The 20,174-nt window shown below is 34.7% G+C and overlaps 2 protein-coding genes across 2 annotated transcripts; one reads left to right on the forward strand and one right to left on the reverse strand.

The window, feature by feature from the left end:
* Positions 1-7,165: 7,165 nt before the first annotated feature.
* Positions 7,166-9,814, reverse strand: LOC18609520 (high affinity nitrate transporter 2.5-like). The gene is made up of 2 exons (XM_007044664.3): positions 8,543-9,814; positions 7,166-7,774 (listed from the first exon to the last, which is right to left on the reverse strand). The coding sequence occupies exons 1-2, from the start codon at positions 9,685-9,687 to the stop codon at positions 7,405-7,407; spliced, it is 1,515 nt and encodes a 504-aa protein (XP_007044726.2). The 5' UTR covers positions 9,688-9,814; the 3' UTR covers positions 7,166-7,404.
* Positions 9,815-10,660: 846 nt separating this feature from the next.
* Positions 10,661-11,696, forward strand: LOC18609521 (uncharacterized). The gene has a single exon (XM_007044667.3). It carries the CDS (start codon positions 10,912-10,914, stop codon positions 11,383-11,385), a length of 474 nt encoding a protein of 157 aa, XP_007044729.1. The 5' UTR covers positions 10,661-10,911; the 3' UTR covers positions 11,386-11,696.
* The last annotated feature ends 8,478 nt before the right edge of the window (positions 11,697-20,174 follow it).

Here is a 20,174-nt window from a genome sequence, read left to right on the forward strand (position 1 = left end):
GTGAATGATTGAATTGAAAACAATTAAATAATACTAATAATAATAATAATAATAATAATAATAATAATAAAAGTTTAAAGATCAAATAAAAAATAAAAAAAATCATTGGAGGATTAAATTGTAAATGATAAAATATTTTAGAACTAAATTAAAAAGAAAATAAAGATTGGAGGGCTAAAGTGGAAAAAAGTAAGTAAAACTGGGATGACTAATGAGTAATTGATCCAACATGTTTTATTTATTTTTCTTTTTATTCCTAAGACCACATTACTTTGGTAGAATATGCATGCAATTTTTTTTTCTTTCCTCAGTTAATAATGCCAAGTCTTGTTGGTAGCAAATGCAAGAAATCCTTATCTATTGACTATCTATTGCATGCAAATCTTATCTTATTACATAGATATTAATGGTAAGGATAGGGAAACTAGATTGAAAGGCCATTAATTTTATTCTCTATTCTCTTGCCAAAACCGAACTTATCTTGAAATCTAGAAACTAAAATACTATTACTAAGACCACATTACTTTGGCAGAATATGCATGCAATTTTTTTTCTTTTCTAAGTTAATAATGCCGAGTCTTCTTGGTAGCAAATGCAAGAAATCCTTATTTATTGGCTGTCTATTGCATGCAAATCTTATCTTATTACATAGTTATTAACAGCAAAGATGGTGAAACTAGATTGAAAGGCCATTAATTTTATTATCTCTTCTCTTGCCAAAACCAAACCTACCTCGAAATCTAAAAACTAGAACACTACAAGCATTCAAAGTTTCAAGTCTCTCATACCAATGGTGAAGGTTAAAGCTGAAAATAGAAAATGGGAAAGAGAGGGCTTGGGCAAGAATAAAATAAAGGAGAAAGAGAGCTACGTCGAAAAGTGAATTGCAGAAAAGTGAAAAAGGCTCAACTGAAAAAAAAAAAAAAGAAGGAGAGAAAAGAAATAATGATTGGGGTTTGATTGGAAATGTGCACTAGTTTTGTTGGGAAAATGGTAAGTGAATTCAAATAAAAGCTGATTTGGTTGAGTTGTTTGGAATCAATTTAAAGAGTTTAAAATTTTATTTATGTTTGCAGCCCATTCATATGTAGTAAGTTGGAATTTGGATTGGATACCAAGTTACTTTGATTTCTTGAGGTAAGGAACCTTAAGTTATGATACAAAAATTGAATCTTAGATTTTATCATTAATGAATGGAGCATGATAGATGGTTTTGAAATTATGAATTTTTATTGAATATTTGACGTTAGGAAAAATTGACAAAAACGTAGTATAATGGTTGGAATGTTGATTTGAGGTTGAAATAAGTGATACTATTGAAATTGATTGGCCTCCAAGAGTAAATAATTGGGTGTACATATATGCTATATAAATTGATGTGCAAAGTGATGATTGAATGATGACATGGGGTGCTGGAAATTGATCTGAAATATTGGAAATGCTATCATACAGGTTTGATTAAGAGCTTAAAGCTTGTTGGAAAACTGAATCCAAGGCCTAGCTAGCACTAAAGATTTGGTTGGGATAATTAATTCTTGAAAGTAAGAATGGTAAGTGAAATATGAAACCGAAGCTGAGAATTTTTTTGTGGGAAGCATGTGTAAAATGAAACGATATTGACATTTCTAGTTTTGAATTAAGATACTTGGCCCTTGAATTAGATACAACATTGATCATTTCAGGTGTATTTGGTATTTTGGTGAGAAATCGCACCAATTGAGATGAGTGGGTGAACTATCTTGAACTATACTTCCATACAAATTATAATACATAAACATCTTCTCAGATACTTGAATCTATTGTGGAAAGCATGAGTTGATAGAAAACAACTAGGTTTTTTTGTGATTGTGCCATTGATTTATCAATTGCCTTCGAAAAAAAATAAGAACGTACATACTAGACTATATTTATTGATTTAAAAATGGGAAACAAGCCATTAACTAAGACCTTGCTTCAAAATCTACCTTGCAAATGATTGTGTGTTGTTTAGGTTGAGAATAGCCATTGAGTGATTCAAAAAAAAAAATTCAACTTTCACCCATTTGAAATTGTGAATATGCATGATGGTTTTAGGATATGCATCATGGCTTTTAAATGAGTTTGTGCATACTATGTTGAATTATAAAGTATATTACCTACTGCTCCATTAGTGTGTTTTACGCTTGAATGAAATGAATATGATTTTACATTAATAAGCACTTGGGTATAGGGCTTGTTACCACACCAGGCTTGTGTGGTCTTTGTGCATAAAGTAATAGTTACTTGTTAATTGATGTTTGATTATAAATGGGGACTTAAAGCCCCAATTAGATATTTGGTGATGTGGGGAGTCCCACTAGTAGGTAAAAGGGGACCTGAATCCTTGATTTATATTTGGTGGCATAAGGAGTTTCCACGAGTAAATAAAGGGCGACCTAAAGCCCCGATTATACTTGGTGGCGTGGGGAGTTCTTGGGAATAGGCGATGATGTTATTGACATGAGAAAGTAAGCCTAAGGGCTATATTAAACCTGTGAAACCTCAATCTTCATAGACACGTAACTAGAGATAGAACTTATGTTTAAAGGTTTAATTTGAGCTAATGATGCTAGTTTTACGTTACTTATAATTATTTTATGTCATTATAAGAGTAGGATTAAAAAATAATTTCAATTGGTGAAGAAAGGTGCATAGTGGGTTGTTGCTCTATTTGCATATGTTTCGGTTTTTCAATCATATCTCCCACCACAAAAGTCCAAATGATATGATTTTTGGACCATTATAAATCTAAGAGTCAGGGCTATAACTTTTATGTTTACTACTTTGCCTAGTTTTGATGGAAAGGTGGTCACAATCTTTGTTGAAGTAAAAGTACTGCGCTAAAAAAACAGATTCGAACAGAACATTTGAGCGTCGCGGCGCTGGAAATTAAGAGCCGCAGCCCTCACCGTAATTTTCACAAATAACAAGTTTATGGGATTTTTAAAACTTGGACTTTTGGGGGCTACTTAAGGGACCTCTTTCAGAGGATTTTGGACCTTTTCCCAATGTCAAAAGAGTAAAAAGATTGCAGAAAAAAAGGAGGAAGACAAGTGGCCTTGATAAGGGCATTATTGTAATTGCATGAGAAATTAGATAAGCTTTAACTATAAAAATCTCATCTTTTTCAGCTGCTTCTACATATCTCTAGCAACTTCTTCTTCTTTTTCCTCCTCCCATCTCACATTTCTCTCATCTTCCATGAAAGCTTCTCTCAAGCTTCCATCACTCTCTCAAACTAACCTTAATTTTCATGCTTTACACACCTTGCTGTAGGGTTTTTCATACTCTTTTACTCCTTCACCTTAAACAAACCCTTAAAAGTCTTTCTTCAATACTTTCTCTCACCAACTGAACTTTGTAGAGAGAGAAAGAGAGGTTTCATGTTAGCTTGAGGACTCTTGGGAAGAAATTTCATTACAATCCACCAAGGTGAGTGATGAATTAGGACTATTTTTAAGTTGTTGATAATGGCTAGTAATTAGAGTTATGAGTTATGTTATTTGCTAAAATTGTTTATCTATTTCTAGGGTTACTAAAGTAGAGAAACGAAATAGCCAATCAAATGGTAATTGAAAGATAGATAGGAAGAGCTATTGAAGTTTGATTTGGGAAACAACTTTTGTAGTGATATTAATGTAAATTGGATTGGCTGTGATGTTTTTATGCGTGATAGGTTTCAACAAGGCCCCTCAACCCCATTTGGACCATTAGGGAAGTTAGAGTCGATTAAAGGTTTAATAAATACCGGTGAGTGAACTTGCATTAAAAGGTTTTGGGATATACACATATATGTTTGATTGAATCCCTTAAAACGTTTTACTTGGTTCTTTCTTCAAAACTTGCACGGGAACAAGCCCTTATGAAATGTTTTTATGTTATGAAATGGATTGTGTGATGAATTCATATGTTTCTGTATAATGTTGACATATATATATATATATACTATGTCATAAATGGTACCATTATGTGACAAATGCAACCGTGCATGTGCGGGGTGAGTGTGCACTTGCTAGTGATGACGGTGGTGAGGGAGATGGATGGTGATACTGCCCGTGTGCACGATGTGGGGGGATGCACACGATTGCATTAATTGTGCACGATGTGGAGGGATGCACACGATGACTCTGGCTATGTGCACGATGTGGAGGGATGCACATGAGCTGGATGAGATAGGATGTCCGGCTATGTGCACGATGTGGGGGGATGCACATAAGCTGGGTGAGATGGGGTGGTATACGAATTAGTATATGCTTAAATATATGTATATGTAATAAAAAGATCATGATTATAATATGTGATTGTATGGTATGATGAATCTTGAAAATTTCCCATTGACTTGCAAATTGATTTTATTACAGTGAGAAACATGATGTTTATGCTGCCTTGCTTGGATGATTGCTGAAAATTTTCTCTTTTTCCAATTTCATGCCGAACATGGTTCCTTCATCATTAAATGATTTTACAACCGAGGGTTAAATGAAAGGATTTTAGTAAGAACTTGAACTAAGTTGCATTGTTTTCAAATAAGTGCATTATGATTATCAACTTTCCTTATCGTTGCTTGTTCCCTTCTTATATTCACTCATTGAGTTTGTACTCACTGTTTTCAACTTCATGTTTTCAAATCAGGAGGCAATTGGAGCCTAGATTGAGGTATCCTTGTAGTTTCGTCTTCCTAGTAGGTATCTTGGCATTCAGTAGCCGTACCTTCACCTTGGTCACTCCGCTCGAAGCCCAGAGTCATTTTTGTTTATAAATATGTACATGTGATGTAAAGTATTAAGATGCATGCCTTAGACCATATATGTATATTTTGATCGGTAAGCCACCATGAGTGGCAATGGTTAATATTATTTTGGGTTAATATAAATGTAGTTTTTGATTGCTATAGTTATTATTAAAGTACTTAAGGGTTGAAATTGTGAGATGTAACTTTAAGAATAGTTGATGGGATGATGAGCAGGATTACGTAAATAAGCTTGCTTAGGCTTAGTGGACTATGTCCATTGAGTTCATGCGTCGGTCATGGCTCAAAAATCGAGTCATGACAAAACCTACCCAAGAGTTGTTCATTGTTATCATCTATTATTCTATTCTGAAAGCAATGAACCAAGGCATTGTGATTTGAATTTGTTTTACATGGCATGGTTTTACATTTACATGTGCTAGTGACTTGATTTAATGTCTTATGTGCACAATGTTTTGAAACCACATTATGATATATACTTTCCATGTGTTTTGCGATAATTCAAGTAAAATATTGAGTTTGAAATGATTTTAGCATGCTATGGTTATTATAAATTATATCTATTACTGGGTATGCACATATACATGTTATTTGGGAGCAGTTTTACTATACAACATATTTTAAAATAAGTATGGCATGAAACATATATTTTATTCATATAATTAATTGGGAGCTGCCATGGTGAAGGCACTTCAACTTACTATATTGTTAATTGACGTCTCATAGCACTTCCCTTGTGTCACTCTACTGTCTAGATGTCAAGTTGTCTACTGTTTTTAAATAAAGTGATGTATTCATAAGATTATTTTGAGGTCGAGACCTACTGTTTGATTAAATTTAAATAGCGTAATGCTTGAAGGTTTACATTTTAAGATGTGTTATACATATATTTTAAATCTCTTGTTAAGAATTTTTATGAGTGTTTAAGAATTAAATTTGCAATTCTGGTTATATAGCGTTGTTAGTTTACAATGAAGGAAAGAATTTATTTGGTGAGATTAATATATTTAAAAGGCTTGTCGGGTTGTGTGAGCTTGCTTACATGACTTATGTGTCGGTAACAGTCGTAGGAGTGGGTTGTTACAACTTGATTCAAGCAACCCCCTCATTGCCTCATGGTCTCTTTTCACCACAATCTTCTTCGGTGTCCCCACTGGCTTCGTAAGTTCATTTAAGGTAGCTTTTCAGTGGCTGTTTCGAAAACACTTTCAACTCTAGATGCATCTATTGTAGTAATGCAATGAATCACTTCAATTCATATACTTGGAGTGTAATTCCCTGAGTATATCGCTTATCTAAATCCAGTCATAATTTTCTTAAATCACGCATGACACCAAAGCAATCGACGAAGAACAAATCATGTACGGTGTCGAAATTACCATCGAAAAACAAATCATGTATGGTGTCGAAGCTATCGACAAAGAATAAATTACATATGGTGCCAAAACTGCTAATGGAAAATGAATCACATACAACACCGCAATTGCCAATGGAGAACAAATCACGAGAAAAGGACTTCACTTTACCACAACCAAATCAACCTCATGGTTGAAAGAAAAAAAGCTCGGTTTGGAACTTGCTCTGATACCATAAAAAAAGTTATCTCAAAAGGATGGATGGAATCAGAGAAAACCTTGTTCATGGAGAATGAAAACAAAGAAACCTTATTTGTGGAGAATGAAATCAAGGAAACCCTGTTCAAAATAATAAAACTAAGGAAAGCTCTATTCAATTTTACAATGAAACATAAAATGGATTATTTATAAAGATAATCTATCCTAAACTTACTTATAATACAAGTAAATTAAATAAGAAAGTATTTTAATCTTAGACTTTTTAGAGTACAAATAAAGTAAATGACATAAAAATAAATATCTTAAAAACTAAATTTACTTATTATGCAAGTAAAACAATAAACAAGTAAAAAAAACTTAAATATGAAAAATATTCTAAATACATTAGACTACTTTACTGAACTTCTACTCTTTTTAGCCGCTATTGGACCCCTTTCATGCAGGTTGTCCTGTGAGCGTTTGTTTGTGCTGGACATTTGCGTACAGCATTTTTGTGTGTGTAGCCCATATCCTAAGATAATTCTTCTTTTAACTTCTCGGAACATAGTTTTACCATGTGCAGTGCGATGCGCTCACACATGGAAAACTGCTGTTGATGACTTTTAAGGTAAACATCCTAGCTAGCTTATTTTAGGAAATATTGGATGCATTGAATGCCATAGCACATGAGAAGACGCCAAAACAGAAAAACTCTCTGTGCTAATTTAGTAGGAAAGCAAGTTCTACTGATTGACTTCCACAGCAAAAATTTTTGGCTTATGTTAATTAGCAACATTTTACTATCATATTTTGGTGCCACAACCATAATTTAATAACCCAAAACTGCAACATAAAACCCAATATATTTTCATTTTCCCATTTGATGATATTGAATCTATCACGTGTTACATTTCTCTCATAAGTTTAACTGAACTTGGTGCCTTAGTTTGTGCACTAGGACTGCCCAGCCACAAATAGGCTGGCTACATTAAAAACCAACCTCTTCCTTCAGTTTTTGAGAGTTAAGGATCAAGGCAATAAGTTGGTGTTACTTGGTTTCATTTGCTGAGAGTTGTAGACTGTTTAAACTTGTGTAGGTGATGATTCATCTGTAGGCAAGGCTGCAGCCTTTACTCTTCGGCCTTTTTCACTTCTACTGTTATCAGCAAATTTCAAGCTCGCATGATGTAATCCTTTCTCCTTCTCTGTTGAACTCCATTCAGACATGTAGTAGTCCTCTTCCGTCTGCTTGTCTGATGGACCGCAAAACATTCCACCCCACTGGGGGAAGTATATCAAGCATATAGGAAGGGTGCAGCATATGATCATGACGCCCATAAGAGTAATCCCCGTTTCTTTTGAATATTTGGATCCTTTGAAAAAAATTAATTGAGTCAAAACGGCACCCACATTTCCTCCACCGCCTGTCATGCCTGATATTACCCCTAATGACCTGGAGAACCAAATTTTTGAGGGAAACGTATGTAAAATAATATGCACAAAGATAAGGTTAAATGAGAAAAAAAGGAGTAATTTCAATTTCAATGACACAGCATCCTCTGTAGCTAAACAAGACTGTTTGGTCCTGTTGGGCCTAAATCTCTGAACGACTCCTGCTAATGCAAATGATCTTGCTATGTTGACAGTTCGGATCTTGTTCAGACAGAACTGGTTTGTGATTGGTTGAAGAATTTCGATTCCCCTAAAGGACAGCAGATAGGAAAAGATATTATTTCACCCCACTTTGTCTAGCTTTGCGTCTTTGAATTGATTAGTTGACAATGAAAGGTTTATTTTTGTTTTTTTGCTCCCACTGATAACAATAACAGCAAAATAAATAACCTAACAACTGAAGACTTAACGCTATAATGGGTTGAATTATTCCATTTGTTCATTGAAGTCAATAAATTATCCATCCAAAAGGGACAGAGATTGTGAAATCATACTAAAAAATCTTTAAACATCGTCCGATTTCTTCACTCTACCTGTTATAAATAGTATTTAAGACTCATGCTAAGTCAAGAGATGAGCTAATGTGTGCTTCAAACAATTATCAAATCTCAAGAGGATATCTTCTTTTGGTGCATTCTCAATACAGCAAAACTCTTGGAAAGAAGTATTCTTTATGAATTTTTGATATTGAGATATTTTTATTTGACAAAATCATATGATCAAAGCAGAAAACTAGAAAAATATAGCTAAGAATTCATGGAAACCTTACCTTCGGGAGATGAAGGGAACCACTCCAAATGTGAGCCCACATGCAGCTTGAACAAACAAAGAGAAAGCAATCATCACAGCAATGGATGCACTTAAAGATCCCACCTGCCCAAGAATGATACAGAACACGCCTCCTAAGGTCTGCACCACCCACAAAGTCCATAGCCTACCTCTCATCCCAAACCTCTTTGCCACTACATCAGATATTATCCCTCCTCCAGGTCGAGAAATCACGTTTGCTAATCCAAAACTTGCTGCAATCATTCCTGCAGTGTGGAGTTTAAGATTGAATCTGTCATAGAAGTACTCGGCAATTATGTTATCCACTGCCAGCTCAACCCCAAAACAATATCCATAAGTCAATGCCAGAATCCATCCTCTGTAATTTGTGATGCCATGATAGAAAACAAGTGAGAATTTATCTTTTGGTTTGTCCCCCGACTTCTGAAGCCCCCTAAAGTTCCCGTCCGGTAAGTCTTGGCCAAAAATCAGAACTGCAAATGCTGATAACGTTTGAAACAAGGCAGGTATGAAAAATGCAATTCTCCAAGCTGTAAAGTTATCTGCTCCAGTGTGACGGATAAGGCCAAACACTATAGGCATGATCAGCTGGGTTGCGCCACCTCCAAGGTTGCCCCAGCCACCTGCAACACCATTAGCAGTACCAACAACAGGAGCAGAGAACATGGAGCTCATCCAGAATTGAGTTGACACAAAAGTAGCAATTGAGAAGCCTGTAAAGAAGCGAACAAGCAGGAAAGAAACAGGTGAAGAAGCAATGGAAGTGAAGTAGACTGCGGGTGTGGTTAGGAGGATTAATGAGGCAGATGCAAGACGGGGACCGAACAGGTCACAAGCGGTCCCCATGGCAAGTCTGGCAAAGACCGCACCAGAGACAGCAGCAATCCCTGCATTGCCAATGTCAGTTGATGTGAGGTTGAGGTTGTCGCGTATAATAGGAAGGAGTGGAGGAGCCGCAAACGTGGATACAAAACAAGAGAAGAAGGAAACCCATGCGAGATGAAATGCTCTCATGTGAGGTGCTGCCACTGAAAATAGCCTAAACTCTGTTGCCTTGTGTTCTGTGTCCACCGGGAGAGTGAATTTCGGAGGGTGAGATTCCGGTACAGTGCCCTGCACCTCCATAATTATATGGGGTGAAAGAATAGAAGAAGCTGTATGCGAATTTTGGAAGATTAAAGCTTTCTTTCCATTAAGCTAGCGCATTCTTTTCTTCCTCTTTTACTGGAGAAAGGTTGAGAAGTAAACGGTGTCTCAGAGCTGAAACCATATAGAGCTTTTAAGTCTTACAACTTGCAACTGATGTCACGTGGGAACTAATTTTTGGACCTGTCCCTTTCAAACAATGTTTGTGCATTAACGGCATCTAGTGTGTTCGAAATTGATTCTTATTGGCTGGTGGTGTGAACTCAGACGGATTTCATGCCAAAGTGATAGAGATGTTAAAGGAACAAGTTCGATGAAGCATGACTTGGAGTTTGCAAAGCTTTAATTTGTCCAAGAACCGAGGGAGTTGGATTCTTTGACTTGGCAAGATTCTGCTTTGTTTTTTCATTTTTAAGAAGAGTACAAGCAAATCCAGCTGGATTCTTCATTATTATATAGGATATTAAGACCGTAACAATCTTGCTGAGGGATATTGGCCAATAGTAGAATTATTTCGTCAACTCAAATGTCATTTAATTACTGCCATCAATATTTTTCATTGTTAATGCCTTGAACTTACTATTTATTTCTCCTCAATATTTGCCCCGTGTTTGACTTGGCTTTCTAGCAGTAGCAGCAGTAGCTGCGTTAGTTTTTTCTTGATTTAATCTGCTCTGTCCAGAGGGGAAATTACGCACAGCTGAGATGATGGTGAAACTGAAACGATAATGCTGCAGTTTCACTCAACTCAATTCATGAAGGAATTCCAAGCGTGTTTCCAAGAGCTTCTCCTGATATTTATTTCTTATATAATGACAACTGACAAATCTCTGATGAGCAAATTTCAAAAACTTAGCTCATGATCATCCCTACTTATGAGGACTATCTTTGACCAAAATCTAATCAGAGTAAGAATTGTGAAAGGAGAGAGGGGGCAGTGGGAACATTGTGCCGATACCCGGAGACCGTCCACTATAACAATGGGGGGCCCTACGGTTATTTAAAGCTGTCTCGAGTTTAGAAAATTACGAAACAACGTACCACAACGATACACCAAAAATAGGACACCTCTGACAGGTTCATGACCTCTGCCTTTTGCTCTCTTTTTGATTCGAACGGAGCTTCATGACCTTTCCTGTATAAATCCCAATCAGCCCCCTATTACAGTTGCAGGAGGGCATCCCATAAATCAAGTTCAAAAACATGGCTAACAAGCAGCAAATCTCTTTCTCATTGGCATTTCTTGCGGTTGCCCTATTCGTCCTGGCCGGTCAGGCCACGGCTCGGCGTGAAATCCTAAATGCTGAAGTTGGTGGAGCAGCGAATCCCAAAGATGCTGTAGAAATGATTCTAAACGAACTGATCAGTAGCACACAGCGCGTAAAGAACAAGGTTTCTGTCCTTGGGAACAGTCAGATGGTTCAGGCCTGCGATAAAGCCTATGCGTCGTCATTGGAAAGCCTGAACAAAGCCATGGGTCTCGTCAAAGGCACTGCAGGCATAGACACCGGAAACCTCAAAGCCAGCATCACCGCAGCACTGCATGGCTACGACAACTGTGATTACGCTTTTGCAGAGTCCACCAGGCCATCTCCTTTTATCCCTAATAACGCAAACTTGAAATCTTTGGTCTCACAGTGCTTGGAATTAACGTCGAAGCTAGCTAACAATAATTAAATTCACAAATACGAGATGGTGTGTGAACAATGAATAGAAAATGGATTTAGCTGTTTGTTCTGATTGTTGGGCATATTATATATCGGTGGGGAACCCAAAATAAGGTCGGTCCATCCTTTGGAGTGCGATTCTGTTTCTTCTGCTATATATTTACTGTTTTTCGCAACAAAATTTTCTGGTGATATGTTAGAATATATAGGTAGAAGTGCTGGTCATTTAAGATCAAGATATCTGTCATTATGTATTTGACCATATAATCAATGGCCTTGCTTGGGAATATTCAAGATATAAATTTAATTATTTTTTATCAACTTTTAGATCTGTATTTTAAGAGCATTTGTTAAAATTTATATTTAAAACATATTTAATCATATATATATAGAAATCAATCGTGCTTTGCAAATTAAGTTGACAATTGAAACTGCACAATTCGAAATAAAACTAGCTGGCGCCTTGGAAAAACTTTTTATTGATTTGAATTAAAATGTTTTTTTTTTTTTGAAATTATAATGTATACATCAGTATCCACTCATCGTAATCAACTCATCCTAAGTCCCTGTACTTAATCGAAGAGTCTTATTAAAAACCTTCCTATGGAAAAAGCCAATGAGATAAAAACCATAGATAAGGAAAAATGAGTACCCTTACCGTCGTATAATCATTGGGACATTTACATCCCTTTTCAACTACCTAAAATAATCAACTGGAGTCTGTTGCACTTTTCATAGTATAAGTTTTCTAGTACATGAAGAACACTGGATGAACAAAGTACAAATCAGCGAAGAAGAAGAAGAAGAAAAAACGAGAGATCAAGTGTTTGATATATGTGAAATCACAACAAAATTCATTACGTATTCAGCTTACGTGCATCACTTAAAACTGAAAAACTGATTGAAGACGAAGATGTAGCCTCAAGAAAATAAAATCAATACTTTGTGAGCTGTGCATAGAAAACAAGATTTATTTTCAGTGCCTGCCAACGAACAACAAAGAAAATAAACACATGCCGATTGTGCTTTAAACAGAAATACACCAAAACAACAAGGAAAGAAAAAATTTAAGTCTCAAACATAAAGAAACGACATACAAGTTGTTGTTTAACTAACTCAATTAACAAGAGAAATAATAAAACGGCAAGAAAGCTTGACGTTTAACCAACCAAGACCTATGAACTTAACAAAAAGACACTACACCCTTACGTATTGCTAAGAATAAACTGGTAAATGTAAAACGTCTTTGTTTTGGCTTATCCCCAATTGTTCTTTTGCTTCAAAGGATCGTTGCTTCCGGCTTGAGTTTTTTATTATGCTTCCATACAGATTCATGATCATCTTCCAACACAGCCCCATGATCATTAGTATGGTAAACACCCAACCAAGATCTCAACATTTCAAACCTATCTTTGGCTAATCCCTTGGTGAATATATTAGCTAGTTGAGCATCAATAGTACAATACTTAAGCTCAATTTCCCGATCTTAACAACTTCCCTCAAAGCATGGTATTTTACCCTGATATACTTTGTGCGTCCATGTTGTATTAGATTTTTGGTTATAGCAATTGCAGATTGGTTGTCAACTTGAAGCACTGTGCCTTTGCTTTGATGAAATCCCAAATCTGAAAGCACCTTTCTAAGCCATTGAGCACGGTTTGTTGCTATAGCAGTAAAAATGTACTTAGCCTCAATAGATGACTAAGCTACCACCTCTTGCTTTCTTAAGTTCCAAGTGAAAACTACATTGCCAAATGAAAAATAGAACCCACCCATGCTCTTTGAGTCATCCATAAACCCTACCTAGTCATTGTCATTGAATCCTTGTAGTTCACCACTTTCATGCTTCAAGTACCTTAGACCAAAACTGATTGTACCTTTCACATATCTAAGAATTCTCTTTGTAGCAGTAAAATGTATTAATGAAGGTGATTACATGAACTTAGATAGTAGACTTGTAGCAAACATGATGTTTGGTCGAGTTATAGACAAGTATAATAAAGATCTTATCATGCTTCTGTGTAACTGTACATCAGCTTCAATTACCCCATCAATTTTACTAATCTTAAGATAAGTTGTGAATGGAGTGTGAATAGGTTTATAGTCACTCATATTGAACTTTTTCAATAGATCCTTTGCATATTTTGATTGATGCAAGACAATCTTGCTAAAGGCCCGTTGAACTTCCATTCTAAGGAAGTATGTCATTAAACCTAAGTCTGTCATCTCAAAAACAGTCATCATCGATGCTTTGAACTTACTCAAATATCCATCATTAGGGCCAGTAATCAGCAAATCATTTACATACAGGGCTACTGTGAGTATTACTAAGCTATTTGAGCTTTTCACTTAGGGAATAGATTTAATGATGCTTTTACTGAAACCTTGACTTCTGAAATGCTCATAAATTCTCTCATACCAGGCTCTCGAAGCTTACTTAAGACCATATAGAGCCTTAGTGTGTTTACATACTTTGCCTTCTAACCTTTTTTTTGTATATCCTTCAGGTTGTTCTACATAGATATCTTTTGTTAGAACACCAATCAAGAATGCAAACTTCACATCCAAATGATATATTTTCCAGATTTCCCTAGTTGCTAATGTTGCAAGTAACTTAGTGGTATCATGCCTAGTAACAAGTGCAAATGTTTCAAAATAGTCAATGCCATACGTCTGAGTATAAACCCTCACCACTAACCTTGCTCTAGATTTGTTTATTGTGTCATCTGGATTTAGTTTAGTTCTGTAGATCCATTTGACTATAACAACACTTTGATTTTTTAGTCTATCAGCAAGTATCCAGGTTTCATTCTTTTTTATCATATTCATTTCGAAATCCATTATTGCCTTCCAATTTGCATCAGATTTAGCTTCAGTGAAGCTTGAAGGGTCTGTTATAGCAACATTATACCTACTATAGATATCTTGAAGGGTTTTGGTACCTCTGACTGCTTGAGCTTCATTTTCATCATTAGTAAATTCATCATATTCAAGCTACAACTAATTGTCTCTACTAGAACTTTCATTTCTAAAATTGTTACCTATATCATTTTTCTAGTTTCAATTTTGCCCTTCATCAAAAACATCCCTGCTAATGAACAACTTCTTGAAATTAATGTCAGACAGTCTATATCCTTTTAAAAGTTCATTGTAACCAAGATGTATAGGTAGCACTAACTTAGGATCCAATTTGGTTTTCTTTTCATATGGTACATTAGCATAATAGATACAACCAAAGGTTTTCAAATGAGTTACTAAAAGTTTGTGATTGTACCACATTTCTGATAACTCTATTATATAGAGTTATCTTGTCATATTTTAATGATAAAATGGCTAAGTCTTTGAGTTTGGGTAAAGTTTTAAGTAGTTTTTTTCGTTTTTCTTTAATTAGTTAACTCATGATTGAGCTAGTTTACTTCAAGTTACTTTAGTTCATTTGTGTGGTAAAAATGCCTACTTTTAGCTATGGCTGATTTAGTTCCTATGTTTTTAAGGTCCTCAAAAGTGAAGGGGTCAAGTGGCAAGGAATTGCACAAGTTGGCCAAGTGCAGACTTCACCAAATATGCTATGCTATTTTAGACATAATTCAAGCTAAAAAAGTCCAATCAACATGATTCTTAAACCAGTGGAAAGCTAAGAAGAAGGGCTACAACTTTTATGTTTATCACTTTGCCTAGTTCTGAAGAGAACATAGTTAAAATCTCATTAAAAGTCGCTAGATGGCAACAGCTCTTTAGTACGTAGCTTGAAGAGCCAAAAAGACATGTCTCCCACACAAAACAATGAGCTAGGTGCCGCAGCGCTGGCCACTCAGCACCACAGCACCCAAACAGGCTTTTTAAAATCTACAATTCTTAATTTTTGACTTTAGGGTTTTAAAGGAAGTATATTTAAGCCATTTTAAAAGGGTTTTCAAAGAGAGAGGTTAGAGCAACTTCCAAAGAAGAGAAAAATCATAAACAAAAAAAGAAAGGAGGAAAAAGAAGAGGAAATCAAGAGCTTTGAAGGATCAAAAAGATGCACCAAAGAATTTCTCACACTAGTTTGATTTTCTCTCTCTAACTCTTTTTGTAAAAAATATTTCATTTTGCTGAGATGTGTATTTGTCTTTTGAATATGTTGCGTTATAACTCTTAATCTAGGATTATGGTGGATGCTATTAATCTAGGATTATGGTGGATGTTATTACGTAGTTTGGATATTTTGGATTGATTTCTACTTGCTTTTATAGGAATATCAATGTTTATTCAAATTTGTGCTTATTACTTCATTTGTTGCTTGATCGCCAACACGTTGAGTATAAGGTTTTAGATGATGCTTGACAAGGATAGTCTAAACAAACCTAAATTTGAGTAGTGTATGTTCATTCCATGTTGAGAAATTAAGTGGGTAATTAATTAATAGGATAGATATATATCTATTAATTATACATAGTCAAATATAGGACCTAAACTTAATTAACTTAACTTTAATTAATTTTCTATAAACATATAGATAGTTAATGAAGCTAGGCAATTACGTGATGACTCGATGGAGTATTATGCATGCTTAAGGAACCTAGACTAACATTGATCCCTATAAAAAGTAGGTATTTAATTGATCTTATATCCCAATAAAGCAATAGTTGAAATCATAGTCCTAGGCCTTAATTACATTGTTTCCCCCACTATCATTTTAGTTTGCAAGTCTTAGATTTACTTAGATTTTTAAATTAAATTTCATTTCATTTTAACAACTTGTCTTTTTTTTTTTTTTAGTGCTTGGATAAAACTTAGCTTGTTATAATTTTAATAATTAGCAACATGTAGAAACCAATTCCTTGAGGGATCGACAAACTCAACTTATCATTATATTACTTGTTGATGACCATGTGCACTTGCATGATTTCCTTGCTGAATTGAGAAAATCTTTAAAATAAATATCTTAGTAATTTAGCAAGCAACAATTTCATAGGTGTTTTGAGTGTCAAGGCTCTGGTATAGGTCATATTCATCAAATAATTTATAGTGTTCACTATTTCTACCCAAAATACCCTTAGTAAGTTTGTTTGGTACATCAAGCATCTTGCCATCTCAACCAAGGTCATGTTCTTCCTTTCTGAAACTCCATTCTATTGAGGAGAGTAAGTCACTACGAACTTATGCTTAACACTAAGCATTGCTAAGAAATCTTCAAATTCAGCTACAGTGGACTCAAAACCATTATCACTCCTTAGAGTTTTTATTCTCAACTCTACTTGATTTTCAACTGAGGCTTTAAATCTTCTGAAATGCTGCAAGGCTTTTGACTTATACTTCATAAAGAATATCTAGTAGTATTTAGTCAAGTCATCAATAAACAGAATATAGAACCTGTTGCTATTCAATAAGAGAGTTTTCATTGGTCCACATATGTTAGTATGTATCAATTCAAGCTTCTAACTAGCCTTTCATCCTCTCTTATTTGGAAAAGGATTTCTACATTACTTTCCATACGGGTATTCTTGACAAACCTTGTTAAGTTTCACTATAACAAGAAGGCCTTCAACTAAGTCCTCACAAGCCATCTTAATCATAAAGCCATAGTTTACATGCCCAAACCTTTTAGGTCATATATCTAATGAATCATCTTCACTAACAAATGCATTGTGATCTGTTTCCATAAGATTCATAGGATAACACGTGTTTTTAATCTTAATTGTTAACAATTTACATCTTGTGGGATCATATATAGTGCATTGCTTATCTTTAAATAACAAGGCATATTGATTATCATCTAACTAACCTTCATAAAGTAAGTTTTGGTCAACTTCAGGCACATAATGAACATTATGAATGAACTTAGTACATGTAGGAGTATCAATAGCCACTATACCAATGCCATGAACGTTAACAAAAAAAAAACACCATTGCCAATTTTAATTCTGGCCTTGAAGCTTTTGTTTAACTCAAAAAACAGGTCCTTATTAGTAGTAATGTGGTTTGAGCATCCACTATCAATCAACAAAGTGCTTCTTCTAGTAGAATCTTCCCTAATCAAAGCCATAAATAGCAGCTCTTCAAACTTATCAGCTTGTTCAGCTACAACAGCTTTATCTTCATTTCCATTTGTCTTTGTCTTGCATACCTTTTCAACATGTCCTTTTTAGTTACAAGACTTGAATTTCACATTTGGTTTATACCAGCAGTATTTGACTGCATTTCACTTTTTTTTCAGGAAGGTATTTCTCTTATTGCTTCCTCTACTTCCCGTTTTCAACTTTGTTTCTTTTACTGTCAAGCTTTTTGGAGCCACCTCCTTTAACTCTCAAGCCCTTAGTTTTTGCAACTAAGGTATTTTTAATAAAGCTTTCACTCTTGATGGCTTTTCTCTACTCTTGTGTGAACAAAACATTGATCAGTTCATTCATAGATATCTTTGTTAAATCCTTTGAATCTTCCAAAAAAGAGATCTTAGCTTCGAATCTCTCTGGTAAACTTACAAGAAATTTGTTCACCACTCTTTTCTCCTTTACTTCATCTCTTAACAATCTCAGCTGATTAAAAATTCTTAAAACCTTATCTGCATAAGCTTGAATACCTTAATCATCCTTCATTCTCAGTAATTTAAACTCTCTTGATAGATTCAAGACTTGAATTTGCCTAGTGTGATCACTGCCCTGAAAACTATTCTATGCAAATTTACTTTATTAAATGTGAATGACTACCAGACCTAAGATTATGATACCCCTCAATACTTTATCTGATTATTGTCTCTCTCTATTAACTCGGTTTAATGATTTAAGTTGCTAACCTAGAGTCCTAAATTATTTACAAGTCTCTATCCAGTTTCTCAAAAAATACATCTCCCAATTAATGTACTATATGTCTATGCAAATTAAATTGAAAAAAGATTCATTAAGTTTGTGCTCTAATTTTGGCTACGTATAGCTTATAAGTGTATGTCTACCCTATATGCAAATCAAACCACCTAATCAACTAAGTGTGTTTGATCATACGCTATTCTATTCAAGGTCTACCTAAATCTCCTTCGTTAAGGTTTAACCTAGGTTTCCAATTCAATTTAATTGGTGATCAAGCAATTAAAAGTATTAAGAATAGAACAAAATAAACAACTTAAATTCATCAAACATAAGTAAAAGAGAGATAAATAATTCAGACTACATAATGAGTTCAATCATAATCTTAGATTAAAAATTTAGTTCCCCATCAAGTCATACATCATCATTGAATAAATTCTAATCATTAAAACCAAAACCAAGAAAATAAGTGAATAAAAGAAAATATAGCAAAACTCAAGAATTGTATTCTTGATCTCCAAATCTCCTTGAATCCTGCAAATTCTTCTTAGCTTCAATGACTCTGGGGTTTGACTCTCCGTTGTTAATCTGGTGTTTTCTTTTTTGTTTTCCTTTAAGTCCTTCGAAAGGTTATTTTTATAGACTTTAAAGTTAGGCCTAGTTGGGTGAAAAAAGAGGTCAATTTCAGCTGAGATTTTCTCATCAAACTATGTCAAACCCTGTTCTATAAAATAATTACGACGTCATTTACATGCTCAATAGAATGTTTGCATATTTAGAAAGTTCGAGAAATCGTTAAAAGACGATATTGCCCCTAATGGTACCATTAAGTCGATTAAGTCTCGAACTGGTTCAAATAGGAATTTTAAGGTGAAATTAAGAGTTTCACAATCTAGGGATGACTCAAAATGGTGATTCAGCATTCGAGGATCAATTTGGAGTCAAATCGAAATTTTCACTATCAATGGGCAAAATGGTCATTTGCCACCTGGGGACAAAATGGAAATTTTAGAAAAGATTTTTTGGCCCCATTTGACTTATTGGAGTATGATTTGAGGTTTAGAAGTGAAAAATTTTAATTTCGATATAAATTGGAGTACATGGGTGAAATAGTAATTTTACCACCCCTGGGGCAAATCTATAATTTTGCACCCCCAGAGCATTTTTCCAGCACAAGGTCTTCACCCATCATCATTTTTGACCCTTGAGAAATGTGTGGTGGAGAATTAAAGAATTAAAAGTCAAATATTTAAAATTTGTACCAATAAGAAAATGACAAGTGTCAAGCTCAGGATATTTTATTATTTAACTTAAAAATCAGTATAAATCAGCCCATTATCTCTCCAAATATTCGGCCAAGCAAGGAAGAGAGGGAAAGAAAGGAAGAGCAAACCCTAGGTGAAGAATTTCAAGAGAAAAAGTGTGAAAAATCAAGGAAAACAAGTGAAAAATGTAGGATTTTTCAACTTAAGCTTGAAACCTATTTTCCTTAAGCATTTCTCCTTATTTTTCATGCTTAAATTACATGTTTTCATGATGAATTCATGGCTGGTCAAAATGGGTAAGGAGAGAGAAAGATATTGGATTGATTTGATTTTAGGATATGTTAGTGTTTTTAGTTAGTTAAGCATGTTTAGAAACAAAACAACAAAAAAAGAATCCATTTTCCCCATGAATCTTCATTGGCCGAATCTTCTATGATGTGTGTGGGTGATGGATTGTTATTATTCAAGAGAAATGGCTTAGAAAATGATGAATAATGGTTAGAAAATTAAGTAGGAAAAATCACGGTGTTAGTGCACTATAATGGTCGAATTTTTCCATGAAGAAATGAGAGGGTTTTGATGCTGAAATTGGTATTATTGGAATTGTATTTAGAGAATTGAAATATTAGAAATGAAATGGAGCAATTTTGAGCTAAATCGGACACAATTGTCATTTAATCGGGTAATAAGCTGAATTAGGTCAGCATCGCATTTAAGCGATAGTCGGATAAGTTACATATCATATCATGCATATA

Source organism: Theobroma cacao, chromosome 2, assembly GCF_053813885.1.
Source record: "Theobroma cacao isolate CCN51 chromosome 2, ASM5381388v1, whole genome shotgun sequence".
Taxonomy (NCBI): Eukaryota; Viridiplantae; Streptophyta; class Magnoliopsida; order Malvales; family Malvaceae; genus Theobroma; species Theobroma cacao.

Coding starts and splice junctions, on each gene's coding strand:
- LOC18609520 (XM_007044664.3), bottom strand. CDS start 9,687: ATGGAGGTGCAGGGCACTGTACCGGAATCTCACCCTCCGAAATTCACT. Junction 7,775..8,542: donor GTTCCCTTCATCTCCCGAAG/GTAAGGTTTCCA, acceptor TTGGTTCTCCAG/GTCATTAGGGGTAATATCAG.
- LOC18609521 (XM_007044667.3), top strand. CDS start 10,912: ATGGCTAACAAGCAGCAAATCTCTTTCTCATTGGCATTTCTTGCGGTT.